This window comes from Lepidochelys kempii, chromosome 10 (genome assembly GCF_965140285.1).
Source record: "Lepidochelys kempii isolate rLepKem1 chromosome 10, rLepKem1.hap1, whole genome shotgun sequence".
NCBI classification, from domain to species: Eukaryota; Metazoa; Chordata; order Testudines; family Cheloniidae; genus Lepidochelys; species Lepidochelys kempii.
The window spans coordinates 4,004,909-4,027,698 of NC_136389.1; the positions used below are offsets into that span (position 1 = coordinate 4,004,909).

General features: G+C 52.8%; 1 protein-coding gene across 2 annotated transcripts in view; it reads left to right on the forward strand.

Annotated features, from left to right (window-relative positions):
• PKD1 (polycystin 1, transient receptor potential channel interacting) overlaps window positions 1–22,790 on the forward strand; it is a 138,927-nt gene that overhangs the window by 106,712 nt on the left and 9,425 nt on the right. Inside the window, exons 27-43 of one of the 2 annotated variants that reach the window (XM_073361700.2) lie at window positions 961–1,131; window positions 1,927–2,070; window positions 2,506–2,716; window positions 3,867–3,993; window positions 5,317–5,433; window positions 6,074–6,123; window positions 6,559–6,761; window positions 8,627–8,732; window positions 10,188–10,306; window positions 11,705–11,907; window positions 12,524–12,718; window positions 15,047–15,186; window positions 17,008–17,135; window positions 18,358–18,532; window positions 19,336–19,461; window positions 19,894–20,068; window positions 22,005–22,292. In XM_073361700.2, coding sequence (XP_073217801.2) covers window positions 961–1,131; window positions 1,927–2,070; window positions 2,506–2,716; window positions 3,867–3,993; window positions 5,317–5,433; window positions 6,074–6,123; window positions 6,559–6,761; window positions 8,627–8,732; window positions 10,188–10,306; window positions 11,705–11,907; window positions 12,524–12,718; window positions 15,047–15,186; window positions 17,008–17,135; window positions 18,358–18,532; window positions 19,336–19,461; window positions 19,894–20,068; window positions 22,005–22,292 — 2,678 coding nt within the window. The remainder of the gene's footprint in view (window positions 1–960; window positions 1,132–1,926; window positions 2,071–2,505; window positions 2,717–3,866; window positions 3,994–5,316; window positions 5,434–6,073; window positions 6,124–6,558; window positions 6,762–8,626; window positions 8,733–10,187; window positions 10,307–11,704; window positions 11,908–12,523; window positions 12,719–15,046; window positions 15,187–17,007; window positions 17,136–18,357; window positions 18,533–19,335; window positions 19,462–19,893; window positions 20,069–22,004; window positions 22,293–22,790) is intronic. The other variant, XM_073361701.2, reaches the window with a different exon arrangement.

Here is a 22,790-nt window from a genome sequence, read left to right on the forward strand (position 1 = left end):
GGGGTTTGAGCCCATGTCCATTTGCCAGCCGTGGCTGTTCCTGATCAGGGGCGATGGCTCCGCAACATGATACCCTCTTGCTCCCGTCTCCCAGGATTAGGCACGATTTCTCCTCCTCTCATTTTGTTGAGGTGTCTCTCGTGATTCCCGATCATTTCAGGGAGAGCGTTGAGTTTTACTCCCAGCTGGCCCTTTGGGGCCAGCACTGCCATAAGACAGAGAGTTGGATTCTCTCCTGCTTTATTATATGCATTGCCAGCACAATTAATCACTTCGTTCTGGTCCCTGAGTCTCTCTTAGCAGCAAGGAGGAAGGAGGCAGAAAGCTGGGCTTTAACATGTTGGGCTGGGATAGCAGCCACAACCGCTAGAAATATCATCTTTGGACTTTGAAACGCAAGCGGATATAATCTGGGAGCGTTGATTGAGCGTCTGCACGGAATGCCACGGTGTCACTGTCAGAGAGCTGCTCTCATTGGCTCCAGTGGCTTCCCTGGGAGCAGGCCTATGCCCTGTAACCATGTCTGGATCCTGATAGGCAAGCAGGGGACATTTAGGTGGCCCAGGTGAAACAAGGAGTGTCTGGCAGCTGGTCCCGGGGAGCAGTCAAAGAAAACAAGCCTTTCAGCCACTCCATGGAAGGAACATCCAGAACAAACATCTCCTCCCACCAGGATGTCAGCAAGTTAAAGAACATTAGATCACATCCCATCTCAGAAGGAAACATACTAAAGCCCATGTATCAATCCGATCTCACCAGCCGACTCTTCCAAGCTGTGTGTAACCCTATCTCTGGGTGTGGGGAGGCCAAGCAGCAGCCTTGGATACAAGCATATTAATTTCTTACAGGTCTCCGGGTGGCCTCTCAAAAGGGCCATTTCATTTGGTCATGGGGTTGGGGGAGAGAATTCTGCACTGGATGGGATCTGCCGAACTGAGCCTTCCTGTTAACTCCTGCCAGGTACCACCGCCCACGTGGGGATCACCCTGTATGGCATGGATAATAAAAGCGGTCACAGGCATCTGGATGGGGAGAACGCTTTCCACCGCAACAGCCTTGATGTTTTTCAGATTGCGACGGAGCGGAGCCTGGGCAGCATCTGGAAAATCCACATCTGGCATGACAATAAAGGTGAGGCCTGGGCAGGTGTGCCAGGTTTGAACAGCTGTGACGATCACCATTGGGTTGGTGATTTACACTGGTGTAAACTGGTTTGAGATCTGAATCCGACCCGTGGTATTCGATGTTCTTGCAAGGTTTCTGCCTGTGCCACTCTTGGCTACCCCCAGAAATCCTGCATGAGCAGCTATTCTTGCACAGGGGATTGTGCTGGGAAGCTGATGAACTGTGGCGGGTAACTAAGAACGTTCCCTGCCTTAGCACACACCACACTGCAGAGAGACATCATTGTCCAGTGGTCAGGGCATGGGGCTGGCAGCCAGGGGACTGGAGCACTAGCCCCAGCTCTGTCACTGCGTTTCCTTGGGAAAGTCTCAAAGCTACGTTTGCAAAAGGACTCCAGTGTTGAGTGCCCAACAATAGACAAGTAAGCGGACGTTTTCCAAGGGGGTTGCCTGGAATTAGGTGTGTACATCTACGTGCAGGCCTCAAAATGCATGGCCTGATTTTCACAGATGTCCTTGGTGCCTCGGCTACTGCAGATTAGGGCTATATTCTATTTACCTACATCTGTAAAGTGCTTTGAGATTGAAGTGTGCACCCTTCCAGAGTGCTCCATACCATAGCCCCTGCGTGCCACCCAGTCCCTGTAGGGATGAGGAGTGTGATTGAGAAGCAACTGACTGTTCTTACTCTCCTGATCTCGTCCACGGGGCTGTGTAGCTATTGATACTGCATGGCAAGCCCTGCGCTCTGGCAGAGACATGGTCTGCCATGAGCCACGTCTCTCTGTTTCCCTGCTTTTAGGGCTCAGCCCTTCTTGGTACCTGCAGCACGTCATAGTCCGAGACCTGCAGACCAGCAAGAGCGACTTCTTCCTGGTGAATGACTGGCTGTCCGTGGAGAGCGAGGAGAATGACGGCATGGTGGAGAAGGAGGTCTATGCCGCCAGTGAGTGCTTGGCTGCTGGGACATGGGGCCTGGAGCAGTCAGTGTTCATGGGCTAGGAGGAGGAGGGCAGGGCAGCTCCTGGGACTTTGGGACTTGTTATTTTGTAGGGAATGCCAAAAGAGTGACTGTACGGACACCACCATGGGTTCCCCTGTCAACGCCCTCATGCTGGCTCCAGATCAGAGGTGCTCTGCTGGCTTCTTTCTGTCTTTTACCTGCTCTGGCTCAGTCTTCTCCACTGCCAGAGCGTACATGGCAGAGCGGGAGGCCCCCGTGAGCGCCAGCTCTGAGGGATGGGTCCCGGCCAGCACAGGCCCCTGTGAGCTCCAGCTGTGGGGGCTGGTAGATCTAGGGCACAGAACGGCCCCCTCTGCAGTGTGTGGCTCTCACCTGCTCATCTCAGCCTGACCCTGGCTCTCTTTTCCCGGCATTCAGGCGAGACGGAATTGAGGAGCTTCCCTCGGATCTTCGTGGCTGAGCTGCAGCGGGGTTTCTTCGAGAAGCACATCTGGCTTTCCATGTGGGACCGGCCCCCACGCAGCCGCTTCACTCGGGTGCAGAGAGCCACCTGCTGCTCCGCCCTCATCTTCCTCTTCCTCTGCGCCAATGCCGTGTGGTACGGCGTGGTGGGAGACGTCAGTCTCAGGTGGGCTGCACATCCTACCGCGCTGCTCCTGGTCTCTCGGGATCACCTAACCAAGCCTGTGCCCTGGTCCTGCCAGAGGCAGCTGGCTGTCCTGCCTGGTAATGACCTGTGCAGTCACGTGGCTGTGTGGCACATGGACCATGATCCATCCTGTGAAGCCCCTGGCTGCTGATCTGTCACCTCCCTAATGTCCTCCATTTCCACCAGCGTAAAGGAAAAAGAGCTCCCCAAACCTCCCTACCACAAGAATCTGTGAATTGTTCCCACCCTCAGATACCCTCAGGATGGGCGTCATAGAAGAGACTGGATGGACAGATCTTGCTGTCCCTTTCTCTCTTTGGCTCCACCTTACCACCTTGAAACATACCCTGCCACCACCACCCCTCTTATCTTTGCCTGTAGAGCAGTATTTCAGACCTTGCCAATACTCTCCCTCCTGACACTTGTGAAGGGGGCTAAGCAGCAGCAGCCATGAAGATGTCCCGCTTGCTCTAGACACAAGTGCCGTGCGTGGCAAAAAGCAGGAGAGACACACAGCTCCTGGGTGTAATTTTTCCAATCGCCCAACCCTGATTTATTCTGTGGTTCGAGACTTGGGAGGCGCTTTATATCCCGGTAAAAAGCAAAGTGACAAAGCCTCTGAAATGAGCCCGAGAGAGAGAGGGACAGAGCTGGGACAAGTTGAACAGAACAATTGCCATTAAAGGGAAACTCTCAGCGTTGAACAAAAATCAAGAGGCAGAGGAGGTCAGCAGCAGCTGCAGTCGTTTGCTACATAATCAGAATTTTGCCAGACCACAATAGCTCTTCACTTTGGTACTAATAACGCCATGCGAAAGGCTTTCTGCTGCAGATCCTCCAATTTAGGCAGGTACCTTTGATACATGTGAGGTACCGTCCATTTCAAATCAAATCCTGTTGATTTCAACAGAAGTTAGAACCTAAATACCTGTGAGGATCTGAGTCTAAGCCAGGGCTCTATTCTGCACTTCTTGCACACCCAAAACTCCCAGGGGAGCCAGCAATGTCTTCTTGACAGTGTCCCGTTAAAAATGACTTTCCCTTCCAAACACTGGCTCCCTAGTTCAGGTGGCGACACAGGTGATGTTGGTTCTGACATCTCTCTCCTTCTTTTCCTGACTTTTTCCAGTAACGTGGCTGTTTCCAACCTGATCCCACTTAGCGTTGACACTGTGGCTGTTGGTTTGGTGTCTAGTGTTGTGGTCTATCCAGTGTACCTGGTCATTTTATTCCTCTTCAGGATGGCTCGTAGCAAGGTAACAGGGAAGAAAAATCATTGACTTTCAAGGGGTGCTTTACGACAACAGATTTGCTTACAGAGGGCCAGCGTCTGTCATCCTTACTCCTATTGTGTTGCATCTTACTTCAGGAGTAACAGCATGGACATGAGTAAGAGGCACAGAATCTGGCCCATAGCGATGCTATAGAAGCATTCTGTGAACGTACAAAGAGCAGCTTTGAAACTCTCTGCCACAGGAATTCACTGTGGCCAAGGAATTAGCATGATTCAACATTGGACATTTATATGGATAGCAAGACTTATAATAGTTAATACTAGTTATAACAGTTAGTAGTGAGAGCAGTGACAGTAGTCAAGGCTAACTGAGTCTGGAGGGGACATTAAACCTCCTTAGCCAATTTCTGACTATTAGTGATCAGGATGAGATCTAATGTAGGGGGCAAATTATCCCACTGCAGTGTTCTTATATTTTCCTTTGAAGCCTCTGGTACTGACCATTATTGGAGACAGGACGCTGGCCTCCATGGCCCTCGGGTCTGATTCAGTCTGACAGTGCCTATGGTCCTCTTTTCCTTCTGTGGATTCTGTATCCATACTTGTGTTGTAATATGGCTCTCACCAACTCCCAGCTAGCTACCAGATGCTTTGGTGATGGATACATTGGAGATCTAATGAAGTACCACTGTAGGTGAAGGTCCCGCTGTCTGGGCAGTACGGTGGTTATGCAGCCACAAGAGGATGATCTGGGGCTATAGGGACTGGCTAGACACAATTAGGCAGCCCCATTAAGTACCACAACCAGCCATTATGTGGTTGATAAGCGACATTCCCTTCCTAATTTCCTTAAGAGCACACAGGCTCAGCAGGAGATTGCGAGCCGTTCCTGTGCTGGGACGCCCTTGGCTAGGGGAGACTGAGGGGCACCAGGCAGGCAACCAGGCAATTGGTGTCATTTGACGTGTAAAGCCTTGGCCGGTGAGAGCTGCCCCCTGGGAGGTATTCGAAAAACCCACGTGGGTTTGGGGCGCTCCCCTAGTTTTGCCCTCACTGTTGCCAGGCAGGCCATGGTTGCCTGCTTCAGGGTGCCCATGGGGTCACGTGCCCTGTTGTGCTACCAAGCCATTTATTTGCTGGTGTAACACATAAGGCAGGTCAAGAGCGTCTGCTCGCTGATCTAATGGATGGGGCAGCGGAAGGGGGGTGCTGCGGCCTGGAGTGCCAATGTAGGTGGTGTCGGACCTAGAGGGGCAGCGGTGGGGCCATAAATTGATTATACAAGCGAGACCTAGTTCTTAGCCAGAACAATGGCCTCACCCTCCCCTCCCTGCCTCTTGTGCAGGCGTCCATCAGCCACACCCTGACCCACTCGGACCAGCAGTCCTTGGAGATCGATAATTACCTGGACTCCTCCCTCCTGGAGAGCTCCTTCCTCACCTTCCCCGGGATCCGGGCCGAGGTAAGCAGGTGACGGGAGGCCTCTCCTGCCTAAAGGCGGCACAAAGCAGGCAGTTCTTTGTGCTTCCCCCAGCCCCTCTGGGCGCCGTTCAGCCTTCTTCTGTCCCTGCGTGTGGCTGTGGAGCGGTGTCAATCCCTGGCCCATGGTTTAATGCAGCGTGGTCCCGGGAAGAGTGGAGCTGGCACAGGGTCCTGCCCCTGGCTGAGTACCTGATGAGTCAGGGAGGGTGGAAGCCATGTAGAGTGGGATCAGCATGCGCTCACGCCCCCTCCGGCCCCCAGGCCAGTTCCAAGGCACTTAATGATACTCAGCATACATCCAGCACTTTCTGCCCCATACACGTTAACACCCTGATCGGCCCAACACCCCAGTGCACCCTCGCCTTCTACAGTGGGAAATGGAGGCTGAGAGGTGCTGTGAATTGCCTAAAGCCATAGAGCGAGTCAAAATCAGGGCCAGTGTGTGAGTGCCTGGCTCCCAGTCCTGTGCCCAGACTGCGAGGCTGGCCCCTCCCCGGGGCCACTTCCCCTGCCTGACCCCCCCTGGAGAGCCCCACCCCTGCTGTGTTGATCAGCTGTGATTTTAACCAGAACCCAGCCAGCGATTGGTGACTGAAACTTATTCTGCTCCTTCCCCACAGGCCTTTTCCGAGCAAACCAAAACCGATTTGTTCCTAGACGATTCAAAGAGGTGAGCGAGCTGCTGGGGATGAAAACCGGCAGGGAGACTGCATTTGTAGGGCCTCGGAGCACACGCACACAGACACCTTTTCAGGGAAGACAGTAAATTGTGGGTTGGGGAGCCTGAGACATCAAGCCCTGATTAACGTCAGTGGGCAAAAGGCTCAGTTTTATTGTAGTTGGTCATTTTTTGCGGCTCAGAGGTGAGGCGCGTCTGCCAGCTTTATTGCTACACTAGGCTGCCTTTTGATTTCTCCCAGGGACAGGGGTTCTGCCCTGCTTGCATGTATTGATTAGCAATCGCAAAAAATGAACGTGACTGGAAGGCAGGACGCTGGCTTCTGATACAAATCTCGCTGGAGACCATTATCCCGGCTATTAATACACAGCGCTCTCTCTCTCGCTGCCTACCTGGGACCCTCCCGCTCTGCCTTCCGTCCCGCAGTCTGATTCGGTGGCACTCCAGCGAGGCCCTGCTCAACTGGCCAGATCTCCTCAGCGACCCCTCCATCATGGGCAACACCATCCAGAAGCTGAAGCGGGGACGGGCCAGCCGCCATCTGGGGCTCGAGGTGCCCCTGCCGGCTGAGGAGGACAGCTTGTCGCTTGGCCTGCACCCAGGGCAGACCAAATACTTCTCTGCCTCCGGTAGGGATGAGAGCAGCGTGATGCAGCACTGGCGGGGCCTGCTTGGCTCCAGTAGCGCTGCTAGGGAGGGGCATTTGGCCTAAGCGCTTCCCTCCTGCCTAGCACTTGCCACCCTGGGCAATTATGCCTGGACACAGAGACGGAGTAGGGTGCGTTTTGTGCCTCAAAACCCCTCTTTATTTCCGGTCCTAAAGTCAGTGACACCTCCCGTTTCCTGGGGCCAATACACCAGCCTTCACAACCCCTGCCCTTGACCACGGTGAAAGGGGACACTGCTAAGATAAAAGTCCTGGGCTCCGTCCCTTGACTCAGACAGGCGATTGGCCTGAGCGAAGGCGTCTGGATTCGGCCCACCTAGTGCCGATGGCGACTGAAGAGTTGTGCTCAGGGCAGCAGGGTTATCGCTGCCTCCTTCGGCCAGGGAACCCTGCGATGGCTCCTCAGGGCTGGCACCACGGCTCCCTGGCTGAGCAAAAGGTCATTTGGTTCAGCCCAAGTGATCAATTGACCCATTTCTCTGCATGTTGGGAGTCCGAATCCAAACGCGACCAGAGTGGGTCAAGGACTCGGGACTGCAGCAAGTCGGGCTGCAAATCTTGCTCGGAGCAGGCTGTCCCCAGCACTCAGGGCATGGGAAGGAGGCACTGTGGCCCTCAGCCATCCCACTGCTCCCCTGTGTCTGAGCATGACCTGTTCCTACCCTGGCTTGCACTGCGCCCCTCCCCACACTGTCCTGTGCCAGCAGCCAGCTCTCATCTTAGCAGAGGAGCTGCACTTTAACTGAAAAAAATCCCCCAGGATCAGGTTTGCATTTGCCTCAGAGCGCTTTAATATGGGGCCTGTAAAAGCAGAGGAGCTAACGCCCTAGGAGATGGGCGACAGAGAGCTATCCTGCGCTGGCCCGGGGCAGCTGAGCTGCAGATGCAGACCCGTTTGCTGTCACCGCCTGGCCCATCATCCGGGCTATTGCAGCATGGGCACCCACGGAATGCAGGTTGGTTGGACTCGGGGCCCAGGGGCTGCTTGAACCTGGTGCTGCTCTCACGCCCAGGGGGCGAGTCCATTGAACCCATGGCATTACCCTGCTGGCAAATCCCTGGGAGCAAGGGGAGACTCACACACCCAGGGTGTCTGAATTCCCCAATGACCTGTGCATCCTCATTGGTCATGGAGCACCAGCATCCTCATCCGTGAGCCCCTGAAGTGACCCTAAAAGAGGGTGCTCCCCAATTCGTGCATCCATCCCAACCAGGGTGCCCAAGCAGGTTCACACTGGGTGCAGGAGTGATGGTGGGGAGCCATAGGAGGAGGAGGCTGTGCAGGAGGGGACCCCGATACCCTCACCTATGTGGAAACTGGCCTGAAGCCCTCTCCCATTCCACTGAGAGGTGCTATGAACAGAACTAGCAGCCATAGGCACCGACTCCATGGGTGCTCTGGGGCTGGAGCACCCACGGGGAAAAATTAGCAGGTGCTCCGCACCCACCGGCAGCCAAGCTCCCCCGCTTCCTCCTCTCCCAAGCGCACTGCATCCCTGCTCCTCCCCCTCCCTCCCAGTGCTTCCCCCCGCCGCCTAACAACTGTTTGGTGGCACTTAGGACTTTCTGGGAGGGAGGGAGGAGTGGGGACGCAGCGCGCTCAGGGAAGGAGGCAGAGAAGAGGTGGGTCGGGGTGGGGACTTGGAGGAAGGCGGTAAATGGGGTGGGGCAAAGGCAGGCCCAGAATTGGGGTGGGGGGTCAAGCACCCAGTGGGCAAAGGGGAAGACAGCGCCGATGCTAGCAGCCCTGTTAACAGGGAGAGGGATGAGGGAGCTGGTTAGCAGTTGGGGTGCTAACTTTCCTGCCCTGCTGTCTGTCTCTCTCAGATGAAGATCTGATCCGGCAGATCCTAGCCGATGGAGCTAGTGGCATTTCCCACCCCCAGGATACAGGGCAGTATGCCAGAGCCGAAACAGACTTGATCTCAGGCCTGTAAGTATGCAGGGAGAAAAAAGTGCTTAAACAAGGTGTGGTGAGTGAGTGCTCCCTGGGCCCCTGCCCTCCCGCCAGGAGTGTGGGGAACAGGGGCAACTGATTCTGCCTAAAAGAGGGGGGCCATGAGGCTCTGCCCCCTCCTTGGCCCCACCCCTGCCCCTCTTCCTCCCGAGGCCCTACCCCCCAGAAGCCAGAGCCGGGCTGGGAAGCCCAGGCCCCTCCACCTGCCCTCAACCTTGGGAGGAACCCAAGAACAGCCCCTGACCCCCGCTCCTGAGGCCTGCTGCCCTCATGTGGCTCCTACCCCAACCTGGCTCCAGCTTCCGATGTGGCCAGGGCCTCGGAGGGCCAGGGTAAGAGCCGTGTAGGGGAACCGGGACTGGGCCTCTGGCATAAAGTGGACAGACCAGGCCCATCCACTTTCAAACTTGGGAGGGCCATGGCCCCTTGGCCCGCCCTGTTCCAGTGCCCCGGGCGGGGGGAGTTGTTTTGTGCTGCACCAGCTTTGCTGAATCTGGTCTTTTGGTCCTGGCTGGCAGCTGCATTCACAAAGCAAACACCTGGAGCCGTATCAACCAGGCAGGCAGAGCTCTTCCCCACTCACGTACCTCCTGTTAGCCCCAAACGCTGGGCGCCAGGTGACTGTTTCACTCTAGATTCCACCTCGCTGCCGGCGAGCACCTTGGTGAAGGAGCCTCCAGAGGCCGCAGAAGCGTCTCTGTCGCGGTTTCCTTTGACCTGCTCAGCGAGTGCCGCTGATGCAGGTCAGCTCCGCTCGAGAGCAGCTCCACATGGACAACGCTGGGCTGAGCTGCGATCTCCCGCTGTCTGGGTTTATAGCCCAGTTTAAACAGTGCCAGCAAAGACAGGAAAATATCAGGGTCTCTCTGCCTCGCTATGCCCCTATAAGATATAAAACAAAGAGGCCATCAGTCTGAACCGTCTGCGCAGGGATCTGCGTTGGGGCACCGTGGGAAGGCTGCTGGAAGAGCAATTTCCGAAAGTCATCAGCAGAAACCTGAGCAGCCTTGCACTCCTGCCGTCCCTTCTCTGCAGGCGATGAATCAAACCAGGTGGCCCAGCGGGAAGTTAGCAAATCCCACTGACTGATGCTGCCGTCACTTGGGGAAGGAAGTAGTTTTATCTTGCCCGTGATTGCAGGGCATGATGTTAGTGATCCCTATGGAGCAGGCTAGTAGCAGGGAGGACTGGCTCTCTCAAGAAGCACGCACCTTTAAAAGAAGAAAAGCTGCTAATTAGCCAAGGAGTTGCCTGCGGCTGGTGCTAGATTAAATGTCATGTTGCTTGGGCTCAGAATCCTCTCTCTGGGGCCCTCCGAATCAGGCTGCCACCGGTTCGCTTACCGCAAAGCCCGTGTGTCTGATGGAGTGCCTCTTGCAAAGCAAACCCGGGTTTAAGCCCCATGCTAATAACGTTGATTTGCCCTGGCAGATCCAGCGTGTTTGGGGAGAAGACAGAGACCATCATGCTGCAGCGGCTGAATGAGAAAGGGCAGAACATGGTAGCCCCTGCCAGGGAAGTGAGCAGATCTGCCAAGTCTACATGGACAGGTACTGGGGGGCAAGGCCTTCTCTGATGTCAGTGCCCAGCGCAAAGGACATGCTCCCTGAAACAAGCTAGGGTGAAGAAAGGAGCTCAGATGTTATGGCGATAAGGGGTGGATAGGCAGATAAACACAGACAGCCATGATGTGCGCCCCTTTACGAGCCAGGTTCAGAAGGGGGCATGCTCGTTGCATACAATTCTCCAGCTCTCTATTCCTTACCATTTCAGGATCCATTTCCCTTTGTTCCCTGTGCTCTCATTAAAATCATCATAAAAACCCCTTCTGGAAAAGCCCTAACTCGGCATTTCATGCTCAAAGGCATTTACCTACCATGTGCAAAAACAAAGCCACCACTCCCCACTCCCACAGGGGGATTGATTTCAGAAGCACATTACGGCAGTGAACTAATTAGACCTGAAGGTAGGGGAGGGTCCTGATGTCAGCACAGGGGAAAGGGAGTTAGAACTCAAATGAAAACTCAAACCAGTTAAACAAGAGAGAGGGAGAAGGAAAGGAGACTTCATGCGGTGACGTATAACATGGGCAAACAAAGAGTTCACACCGTCTCCCTACAGACAAGCCTCTCCCATGGCCAGGAGGTGAAAAGCTGAACGGATGGAGACAGGTCATGGGTGGTGATAGGTTCTTAGCTTCTCCACTTAAGAGTCCTGGTAAGGACCTTAGAGCAGTGGCTTTCTTAGCACGAGCTGTCCTGCTTTCAGACACCCCCCAGGAATTTCTTGCACTACAGCCTCTCTTCTCAGTGCAGAAAACTAAACACAGAGCTGGGGCTCTGGGGCCTATTAAAATCCATCCATTGGTTTTGCCTGAACTACTGTAGTATCTGATTTGTACAGCTTAGTCACATGGTTGGATGAAAGCATCTCTCTGTCTAAGCAGCCCCTCCTGGACAGGGTGGGTTAGAGGCAGAAGCAGCCGGTTAGGAGAGTCAACTCCTGGTGACATGCAGGTTCAAAGCCTCACAGGGTCACCCTTGTCCTTCCCGGGTGAACGGAACAATCTTCTTGGATTGGGTCTTTCGAGTGACACCTTAAGCCAAGGCTCTGGCTGGGCATTAAAGATCCCCTGGGCCTTTGGTAAGTGAGGGCCAGTGTCTGGGTCAGAATGGCTGCCCTTCCCCAGGTACACACGGTGCAGTTTGCAGACGGGTAGCTACTGCCCTTCACTTCAGGGATGGATGCATTTCAGCAGCGAGCTATGTATATGGTCGATTCAACGTGGTGGAGCCACAGAAATGTGGATTATCCTTCTAAAGAACACCCAGGTTTCTGAGGGCTCCCCACAATGGCTCAGGTCTCTGGTGGGGCTGGCGGTTGCTTGGCCCTGCCGGTTGCTGGCAGCGCTGTTGTGGGATTTCAGGCCCCTGCTTTGCTCCCTGCAGTTGTGGACCACACGTTCAGGAAGCGCCTGCTGCCACACTGGTACTCATACCTAGCTCACGCCATGAGCCTCCTCCTCTTTGCCACCTCCATTGGGGTCTCCGTGTGGATTGGAGTGGGCTTCACCTCCAGTGTTGCCCTCATGTGGCTCATCTCAGGGATATTCAGCTTCCTGGCATCCTTCTTGGTCTGGGAACCTCTGAAGGTAAGGATGGGTGTGGAAAGCGTGTGTGTAATTTCTTCTCCAGGTCACTGAAATTGCTTAATGTCTCATGATTTTCTGTCCCCACCAGTCTAGGCTGCATAGGGTCCTGCTTCTCTCTCTATCTCCTTATCGATCACTCCCCTCTGTAAGTTACCGCAGATTTCTGAAAGGGGATCAGCCCTGATTGAACTGGCATCGAGATGCCCTCGGCAGGCCATGAAATGGTTCAATCTCTCTGCCTGCAGCAGGGAAGCATCTGTGGAAATTATAGAGGTGTAAAGCTGGAGCCTCTATCGCTGTTGTGTATCAGGCTGTACAGCATCTGGCTTTAGGAAAATATGGATCTTCTTCCCCACCCCCGGCACAATTCTATGGGGCAAATGGAGAATAAACCTCAGATGCCAACAGCCAGACAGGCTCTACCTCAGAGAGGAGAAATTTGTTAGCACAGCCCCATGGTCGGCAGCCATGAAGCCGCATGGATCCAAGTCGAGGCCGGCTCCTCTATTCAAGCTTGAATCCATGTTGGGAACGGTGAGGACTTTCCCAACATGGCCTTGTGCTGGTGAGGTTGCTATACAGGTGTCTTAAAGCACATTGATTTCCTGAGTCACAGGTTCTGCTGGAAGCCCTTTATTTCGCACTGGTTGCAAAGCGCCTGTACCCGGAGGAAGACGACACACTGGTGGAGTATCCATTTGTCGAGCACGTTTCCGAGAAGATCAACAAAGTCCGACCTCCTCAGGGATTTGCCCTTTTCCAGGCCAAGGAGGAGGCCAGGAAGGTCAAACTTCTTCACAAGATGCTAAAGGTAAAGCACCTGGCAAACTACCTGGATATCTTTTTTTGACGAGATGACAAGTTTGGTTAATAAAGGTAATAGCGTTGACATAATAGACTTCGATTTCTGTAGGGCGTTTGACTTGGTACTGCACAACACTTTGATTAAAAACTAGAATGATATAAAATGACCGTGGCATGTATTAACTGAATTAAAAACTGGCTCACAGATACGTCTCAAAATGTAATTGTAAATGGGGAACCATCATCATGCAGATGCGTTTCCAGTGGGCTCCTGCAGGGATCGGTTCTTGGCTCTTCGCTATTTAACATTTTTATCAATTACCTGGAAGAAAACCTAAAATCATATCTGATAAACTTTGCAGGTGACACAAAAATTGGGGGAGTGGTAAATAATGAAGAGGACAGGTCACTGATACAGAGAAATCTGGATCACTTGGTAAATTGGGTGCACGCAAACAATATGCATTTTAATAGACTAAATGTAACTGTATCTCGGAACAAAGAATATACAGGATGTGGGATTCTATCCTGGGAAGTGGAGACTCTAAAAAAGATTTGGGGGTGGGGTTGATAATCAACTGAAGGTGTCCAAAAGGGCTAATGCAATCATGGGAGGCATAAACAGGGGAATATCAAGTAGAAGTAGAGAGGTCATTTTACCTCTGTATTTGGACTGGGTGCAACTGTTGCTGGACTACTGTGTCCAGTTCTTGTGTCCACAGTTCAAGAAGGATGTTGATAAATTGGAGAGGGTTCAGAGAATGGCCATGAGAATGCTTAAACAAGATTAGAAAACCTGCCTTATTGTGATAAGCTAAATAGATTGAGCTCCTTGAGTCTAACAAAGAGATGTTTAAGGGTGACTTGATTACAGTCTAAGTACCTAGATGGGGAACAAATATTTAATAATGGGCTCTTCCATCTAGCAGAGAAAGGTTTAGCACAATCCAATGGCTGTAAGTTGAAGCTAGACAAAGACAAGAAATAAGGTGTCAAGTTTTAACAAGTGAGGGGAATTTACCATTGGAACAATGTACCACGGGTTGTGGTGGATTCTCCATCAGTGACAATTCTGAAATCAAGATGGGATGTTTTTCTAAACGATCTGCTCTAGGAATGATAGCAGGGGGGCAGTTCTCTGACCTGTGTTATTGAAGAAGTCAGACTAGCCCATTACTATGGTCCCTCCTGACTTTGGAATCCATAGACTCCTCCCCGCTTTCTACCTTACTGAGACTCTGAGCTTGGCCCCAGGGTGTGGCCTGGGCCCTCCTGGCATCAGGGTGTGCCGGCAGTAACCTGCCATGGAACATGGGCTGCTCCAAACACCATCTTTGTGACTGCAAGCAGCCCAGCCTAGCCCGTGAGCACCACTGCAATAGTACTGCCCTGAAAGGGTTAGGAACCACGGACCTAAAGGACACTCCTGTGACGAACCTTGTATCAGGTTAGGAGAACAAAGCAAGGAAACTAACTGAGCCTGCCTGCGTGGCTTATACAAGGGCCGGGTGAGTGACCTCGAGCAAGTCCCTTCCCAGCTCTGTCCCTCAGTTTCCCCATTTGCACAAGGGAGTGATGATCCTGACCACCTTTCTAGAGCACTCTGAGATCTGTGGATGAAAAGCGTTATGTCTGAGCGAGGTGGTAGGGTTCCAAAGCTAAGAGGAATGGAACTATTTCCTCCCTGTGAAATCAGTTGGTTTTGGGGTCAAAGCATTCCCTTGCAGTGCTGGAAACACAACAGCTCCGGCCTGGGGCACAAGAAAACGGAACAGGCCACTTGCGTTATCCAAGCCCAGTGAAATGCGGACAGCCAACTGGCTGTGAAAAGGAGCTTCCATCACTTTAAAGATCTTTCCCTGTTAATACTCCCAGCTGGTGTTAGTAACACTCCCGGGGTTTAAAAGCTGTGCTGTGTTGAACTGGGCGCTATCCCTTTCAAGAACAAAAGCCCCACTAAATGGGAAGCTGTTACATAAGCAGCGCTGCCAGCACCGAGCGGGCCGGGATGTTGTGTAATCTGTATTGACTTGAACATGTGGAGTTGGGCTGGCTGGTTTGGGGAAAAAAAAAAATTGTTACAAGGCCATGGGCTGGGTCTGGATTTCATTTAACAGCAGCTCCCATATGGGAAAACACCAAACCAGTATGTTGGGGCCTGCTTCTGCTCCCAGTGGGGGTCTTGCCCTGACATCCAAGGAGAGCAGGATCCAGCCCTTGGGGCGCAGGACAGCTTGCTTCATGTACTCAGCTGCCCTGCTCCCACCAAGGTAGGCACCGTGCCCTAGGCTGAAAGCAGTCCTCTGACCGCATGTCTCTGTTTTCTGCTTGCCAGAGCTTCCTCATCTATATGTTGTTCTTGCTGGTGACATTGCTCACCAACTATGGCGACGCCTCCCGCAACGGCAGGGCCTTCCTCTTGCAAAGCTCCCTCAAGCAGCAGCTCGGTGGTGAGGAATTCCTCCGCGTCAAGAGGTAATTGTGAAGCCCGAGTGGGACTCGGAGCATCAAGCCATGTCGGTTGTTCCATCCTCCGGGCCAGGCAGCCTCAGGCTGAACACTGTGGGGCTTTGCGCTGGAAGTCAGTGAGAAGATGCGTTTCTTTACCGGTCACAAATTACACACACACAAATGCCGAATAGTCTGTGGTCACTACAGCCCTCGCCACTCCCATTTGAATGGGATAGTCACCAGTGAGTCCAGTCTCATGGTGTCAGAAGACAGGAGAGACTGACATTCACTAACTGTATTGCTCGGGTTCCTTCTCCCATCATTAGGCACCCAGGGGTGTACCAGATCCTCAGTGCTGAGGTTATAATGTACGTGTCTGAGTTGCCAGATGTTAATTTTAGAAATTCACCTTGGGATGGTTTTGTGACCAACACCCAGTGCAGGAATTCAGGAGGAGATCTGTGTTTTAGTTCTGCCTCCATCACACCCTCCCTGGGGGGCACGTCCTTTCATTGCTTGATGCCTCCATTTCCCTATCTGTAAAATGAGGATAGGGGTTCTGTGAACTTTAATTCATTAATGTTTCTAAAGGACTGAGCTCCACTGTTGGAAATTGGGGCGGGGGGGCGGGGGAGAGAGAGAATCAGTTTATACTTCTCTTTCTGATATCTGAGCAATGAATTCAGAGTTGCAGCATCAGGACAGACTGAGACGACCTTTAAAAACCGCAGCTTTAGAGAAGGTTTAGCAATAAAGAGGCTTATGAAAACCAAAAATAATCATCTATTCTATAAATACTAAACCCTACCATTCTTTGAGGCTTGTAGCAAGAGGACAATTTCCTGGTGGAGTTTTCAGGATGTCGTCATCCCTGTTGACCAGAACGGCCCCAGAGCTGCTTTCCTGGAATTAGTTCTGTCCTTGTGTCAGCCCTCTTGATTGTTCTACAGACAAATGAGACTTGGCAAAGTGAGAGCAGGAATCCATGTTACATCTGAGTCACACTGATAGAAGTCAGGAGTCATCCCACGGACATCAGCACAATTACATGGGATTAAAAGTGGTGTCAAATGAGAGCGGACTCAGCTCCTAGTTACAGAGGGACCTGGCTCACGTTTACTTTGCACTGGCAGTGGAAAGGGGCTGTGCCATGGGAGCATATGTATGGCTACACCCCACTGAAGGCCTCTTTACCCCACAAGAATGCTGTGAAGTGGCTTTAATGTAAATGAGAATCAGGCTCAAAAGATTTCTGTGGGACACTTATTTTGTGAGGTTAGAGCGACACGGAGAAAGGGCAATGGGATGCAGCAGAACAAAAGTAAAAATTTGATCTAATGGCCAGATCACTTTGGCTGTGGGTTAGTTTCCCAAAGGAAGTGATAGAATCCTCATTTCTTCGCTCATTTGAAGTGAGGCTGGATAAAATCACTCTAGTATAACACTGGAGAACAATTGTGCATTGGCCTGGAACTAGATCAGATGTTCTGATGGTCTCTCTCAGCTCCATCTTCTGTAAGAATATGCTGAAGCAGGGGACTAGTTTTACCTTGTAGGGTTTTTGCGTCCCAAACATCTATACTGTGTGATCTTTCAGGGTATAGGATAATAGTCTGGAGGATAAAGCCTGCCTCTGGCTGAGCTGGTGGGCCACTGAATAGCAGTGGAGGTCACCTTTCCAAAGCTCAGTCTCCCCCCAGTGGCAGGATACAAGCTTTCAGATCATCCCCTTGGCGTAGAGAACTCCTCAGGACCAGAGCTGGGCGTGGGGCTGGGCTGAGTGGAGACACTTTCTTCTGTATTGACCGGATTAACCTTCCTCTCTTCTCCTCCCTGCGTGCACAGATCCGATGAGTTTTGGGCGTGGATGTCACAGGTCTTGTTGCCCTCTCTCTACAATAACCAGTCGGGGCAAGAGAGTTACAGCACCATGCTGGGAGTGCCACGGCTGCGTCAGGTCCGCCTGCAGGAAGGTGCGTGGCTGCCAGCATCCCTGGTTTGGGAGCAATGGCGCCTCACAGAAGAGATTCAGATCAATGCGACAGGGAGGGACAAAGCTGAGAGCCAGCTCTAGTTTTCTAGCCCCACAGTAGCCAGCTTGCACACCACTGTTCTCTGCAGAAGTTTGGCCAGCGAGGCTGCAGGTTGGTTCCTGGTTATCCTTACGCCCAAGAGCATGTGCCAGGTACTGTACAAAAGCCAAAGACCCGGGCCCTGCCCAATTTCAGACAGGATGCAACAAGCAAGGGTGGTTGGCCATCAGGACGGGGTGAGCTGAGGAGCAAAGTCTGAGCCACATGACTCACGTTCTCCTGTGCTCAGCCCAGTAGCTCAGTTACGGATTTTGCATTTATAAATAAATGATATGGACTTGCTCCCTTCTCTAGGTCTGGCCGGGGAAGGGGGAACTGGAATGGAGGGTTTAACTGAAGCAGGGGGAGGGACACAATGTAGAGGAATAGCTTTCTGCACTGGGATGTTCATATGGCCATGTAACGGGTTTCCCTACTCACTGCTGTGGTGCCCCCTCATGGCTGGGTCTGGGGAACAGCTCTCAGCTGGAACAGCGCCCCCTTCCATCACTCGCTCACCCCGTGGCCCATCTCCCATTCCAGAACTTAGGGTGCTCTCTCTTTGTGACAGCCCTCCAGCCAAGTCTCTATGTAGTTTTCCCCTTCCAGGGTCGCTAAGTCCCACTGGACAATCCACCCGGCAGTATTCTGTAATTTCTGGTCTGTGCCACTTCCCCAGTGGTTGGCAGGGGAGCCCGGGCCTGCCGAGTACTCTGGGTTCCAGCACAGGGACCTGCTATCCAGCAACGATGGTCTGCTTATTTCCAAACCTCATTGCTATTGCCCTCTGCTCCTTCTTACTTCCCTTCTCTTTCTTGGTGTTGTGGCCCACTCCTGGGGTCCAACTCAAGCTCCCAGCTGCCAGGGAGTGACTGCAGCCTCCTTCCCCAACAACCCCTTCTGGTCTCAGCTTGCTAGCTTTGTACCAGTGCAGGCTACAGCTGCTCAGCTGAGCTTCCCCTTCCATTAGCACTTGTCTATCCAGCCTCCCCCAGATGCAGTCCACTAGATTAACTACCCCTTCCAAGGTACCTGAACCCCTTCCGATAGGTGCAAACACCCCAGCACAGGCAGTCTCATGTCTCGTCACCGCCAAGCTAACATGATACTGGCCTCTTTTCAGCAGAATGCACGGATACCATCCATGATTTCTTTAGTGGGACGGATGCATCTGTCGCTGCGAAGAAATGCACGTATGAGTCTAACGGCTTTAATACTGCCGATTATGCTGTTGGCTGGAAGAGGGTATCTGTAAATTTGACACAGCCGTGGTCCTACTCGCCGCCTGACCTAGCAGGGTACGAAGCTGCGCATTCCACACGTACATTTCCTGTTCTGGCCGCAAAATCCAATCACAGCATTGGGCTCTTACAGCCACTCCGTTTCCAACTGTCATGTCAAGTCAGCCAACTGCTGCCCCCGAGAGCCAACCGAATGAACAATACGGAAGGCCTAGTGCTGTTCTGATCACCAGCCAGCTGGTTTTGTTCCGTAGCAGTTTGATTGGCACGAGTCATGCAGCCCCATTTGTAATTTTGTGGCACACACACTGCATGGAAGATAGAGTGGAGCTCTGTGTGTGCAAACGAGTGCCACCGTGAGGTACTTTGCCAATGCAGTGGGGGCACGTGCTGGGGGTACTGATATTTCAAAACTGCTGTTTAAGAGCAGGAGTGGGTTACAGAGCAATTTAAAACCTCAGCAAGGAAAAATTTGCATATTGGTAGTAGCTTCCTGTTATTGCTGATTAGAGGGGTTCAGGAAACAGGTATAAAAACTGGGTCTATGCTCATTTAGCTTCGGTTCTAGCATTTGTTTGGCTCTGGATCATTTCTGGGAGGTGTGTTTCAAGATGGGTTTGGAGGGGGGTGTGGGTGGGCTACGGCCTGTTTTGGGCCATTTAAGTTGGTACAGTTTTTGTTTGTAATTTCTCATACGCCCTAGATGCACTAAATAAGACGCTTACCGTACGTCAGTTCAAATCCTCCGTTTGCATGGAAAGTAAAACAATACAACTCCTCCTGGCTTTGCGTGAGTTATGAGGCCCGGTCAGCAAATCCCCACCCCCAAAATGCAACCAGTGGCTCCTCTTCTTTTTCAGAGTCTGGTACTGGGGCTACGTCTCCATGTATGACAGCGGAGGTTACATCCAGGAGCTAGGAGCCACACTGGAAGAGAGCAGAGCGCAAGTGGACTATCTTCAACAAAACAACTGGATCAACAACCTGTAAGCAGCTGGCAAGGCAGCAGAGGGGGAAGCCCTGAGTTTGGCTGTAACCTGGGAACAGTCCCGAATCCTAATCTGAATTTTTCAGTGCAGGTAGTTGAGGTGGTGTCTGCCAAGCCTAGAAGTGTTTTTTTCAGCGGGGGGAGGGGAGCATTATTCAGCCAGAGGACCCCCTTTATCTTCCCTCACCTTGGTTTTGCAGTCAGGCGGTGTCCAACCAAGGCAGGCAGGATGCATTCCCCTCTGTGGTTCCTTGGTGGGCGGCATATCCACTCACGGTGCACCCGGAGATGCACACCTGGCCTTCCTCGCACCAGCTGCAGGGCGGGTGCTGCCTCAGACAGACCCTGAGCTGCTCTGGCAGCTCTCGCCCCTATAAAATGGTGTAACCTGACATGACGGACACTGTTGCCCGCTTCTCTGTCCCCACAGGAGCAGAGCGGTCTTTGTGGAGCTGACGCAGTACAACCCCAGCGTGGACCTGCATGCCGCCGTCACCCTGCGCCTGGAGTTCCCCATGGCGGGGCGAGCAGTGGCCGCCATCGCAGTTGGGCCCTTCCCCCTGCTGCGTCTCAGTGGGGGAGTCACGCTGCAGCTTGTCATGATGGTCAGTTCAGCAACCTTGCTCCTCTCAGTCAGGCCTGTGGAGAGAAATTTGGGGCTCCCATCACATTCGCTAGGCCTGCCCCCATTTCAGCCCAGTTACAGGCTTTTGCGGGGCCCCTGCGCTCAGGGTCCTGGTACCATTGTCCCTCCTTGGCAGCCCTGCTCGCAGTCGCAACCTTAGCGCAGTGGATGGACATCACTGGGATCTGGCTATCGGAGGGAGTTACTCGGCCCTGCTCTGCTTGCTGCTATGACCCTGTTTCCCAGACGCGCTTCACAGTTGTGCTGTGGAAGGGCCGTCGGGGACCCCCTTAGGTTGTGCTTTTGGCTCAGGAGAATAGTTGCCTCCTGCTCCCATGGCTCAGAGTCACCTGGCTGACTTGGAGGATTGGGCCAAAAGAAATCTGATGAGGTCCAACAAGGACAAGTGCAGAGTCCTGCACTTAGGACGGAAGAATCCCATGCACCGCTACAGACTAGGGACTGAGCGGCTAGGCAGCAGTTCTGCAGAGAAGGACCTAGGGGTGACAGTGGATGAGAAGCTGGATATGAGTCAACAGTGTGCCCTTGTTGCCAAGAAGGCCAATGGCATTTTGGGATGTATAAGTAGGGGCATTGCCAGCAGATCGAGGGACGTGATCGTTCCCCTATATTTGACATTGGTGAGGCCTCATCTGGAGTACTGTGTCCAGTTTTGGGCCCCACGCTACAAGAAGGATGTGGAAAAATTGGAAAGAGTCCAGCGGAGGGCAACAAAAATGATTAGGGGACTGGAACACATGACTTACGAGGAGAGGCTGAGGGAACTGGGATTCTTTAGTCTGCGGAAGAGAAGAATGAGGGGAGATTTGATTGCTGCTTCCTGAAAGGGGGTTCCAAAGAGGATGGCTCTAGACTATTCTCAGTGGTAGCTGTTGACAGGACAAGGAGTAATGGTCTCAAGTTGCAGTGGGGGAGATTTAGGTTGGATATTAGGAAAAACTTTTTCACTAGGAGGGTGGTGAAACACTGGAATGCGTTACCTAGGGAGGTGGTGGAATCTCCTTCCTTAGAGGTTTTTAAGGTCAGGCTTGACAAAGCCCTGGCTGGGATGATTTAATTGGGGATCGGTCCTGCTTTGAGCAGGGGGTTGGACTAGATGACCTCCTGAGGTCCCTTCCAACCCTGATATTCTATGATGGTTTCCCACCCCCATTGCTGGGCCCAAAGCCTGCACGCCCATCACCACTTCTAGTACAAGGGATACCGTCACTGAATACGTCCCTTTTGGAGGAGTGTTCTTTGGGTGGGAGAGGGAAAAATTCCCCCTCAGGCAGAATCCAAACACGTTTCATCCTCTCTTCTTATGGGCGATTGCTAACAGATGAGGCCTATGTACCGATGGGAGGCACCTTAGGGCTGTGGCATGGTCAGGCCCTTTGACAGACAAAACCCCAACCTCCCAGGAGCCTCCAGCCGGGCAGTTTGCCCTAGGGGACTGGGAGAGAGTCATGGAGCCTTGTGCTTTGATCCACCCCAGGTTGGGCAGGCCATGAGGGTCTAACAAGAACTTAGCGCACCGCTGCTCGAAAGTGAGTCCTAAGTTAGCTCTCTCGGCTGGGAGTGCTCTAGTGACAGTACCCTTGGCCCCTCAGGCGCCAGAGAAAGGGAGAGCCTTGCCTCACTCTCCAGTGCTCACCTATCACCAGCAAGTCAGCAGAGTTACACCAGGGACTGGTTTGGCCCAAAGTTTTGGTGGCAGGGTTGCAGCCATATCATCATCATGGGAGTTAAAGGCCAGTAGTATGGACCCCATTCTGCCATCACGGGACAATGGCCCTGCCACTGCTCCAAGGGGCCAGCACTGCAGTTCTGTAATTGAGGCCCTGGGTGATCAGCATTGCCCCACTCTGAACACCTCTTTCTGGATGAACTCTTCCTCCTCCCCTACATTACAGGTCTTCCTCATGGTGTTTGTGGTCTATTTTGTGGTCTCCGAGTCCCTCTTCATCAAGAAGGAAGGCAGGGCCTACTTCACCGTATTTGGGAGCTACAGCCAATGGCTGCTCATCCTTCTGACCACCTGCACCGTGGTGGTGCACTTAAGCCAAGCCACCATTGCTGACCAGCAGTGGGCAAACTATCTGAAGAACCGCAAGGGCTTCACCAGCTTTCACCAGGTGGCCTTCCTCAACTCAGTCTTCAACAGCCTGGCTGCCTCCCTTCTCTTCCTGCTGACTGTGAAGGTATGGCAGTGGGCCTGCTGTGAGGTAGTGCAAGGTCTAAAATGCACGTCATGCAGATGGGGCAACATTTGAGTCAGCTATGCCTGTCCCAAGTCTCCTTTCCTGTGCAGCGTTAGATCCAGAGCATGAATAGTAATTAGATCCTTGTCTCTCCTTTATTAAGAGTAGAACAGACAGGTTACACAAACACCTGTCAGGGATGGTCTAGATAACACTTAGTATTAGATACTTAGATACCTCTTGAGGTCCCTTCCAGTCGTATGATTCTAGATACTGCGGTACAGCTGAGGAACGGCAGCCATCTCGCTTTCCGAAACCCAGCCTTGAAGATGCAAGGGTGACCATCAGATCCCCATTTGTGTAAACCAACCAAACTGATATGGAACCAGTGAAACACAAACGTGGAGTCAGGTTCGCTCACTTCTCAAAGGAGACCTCTGCTTCGCAGGCCAGATTGTCAAAAGAGCTCAGCTCCCAGCCCCTCCCAAAACCTGATTC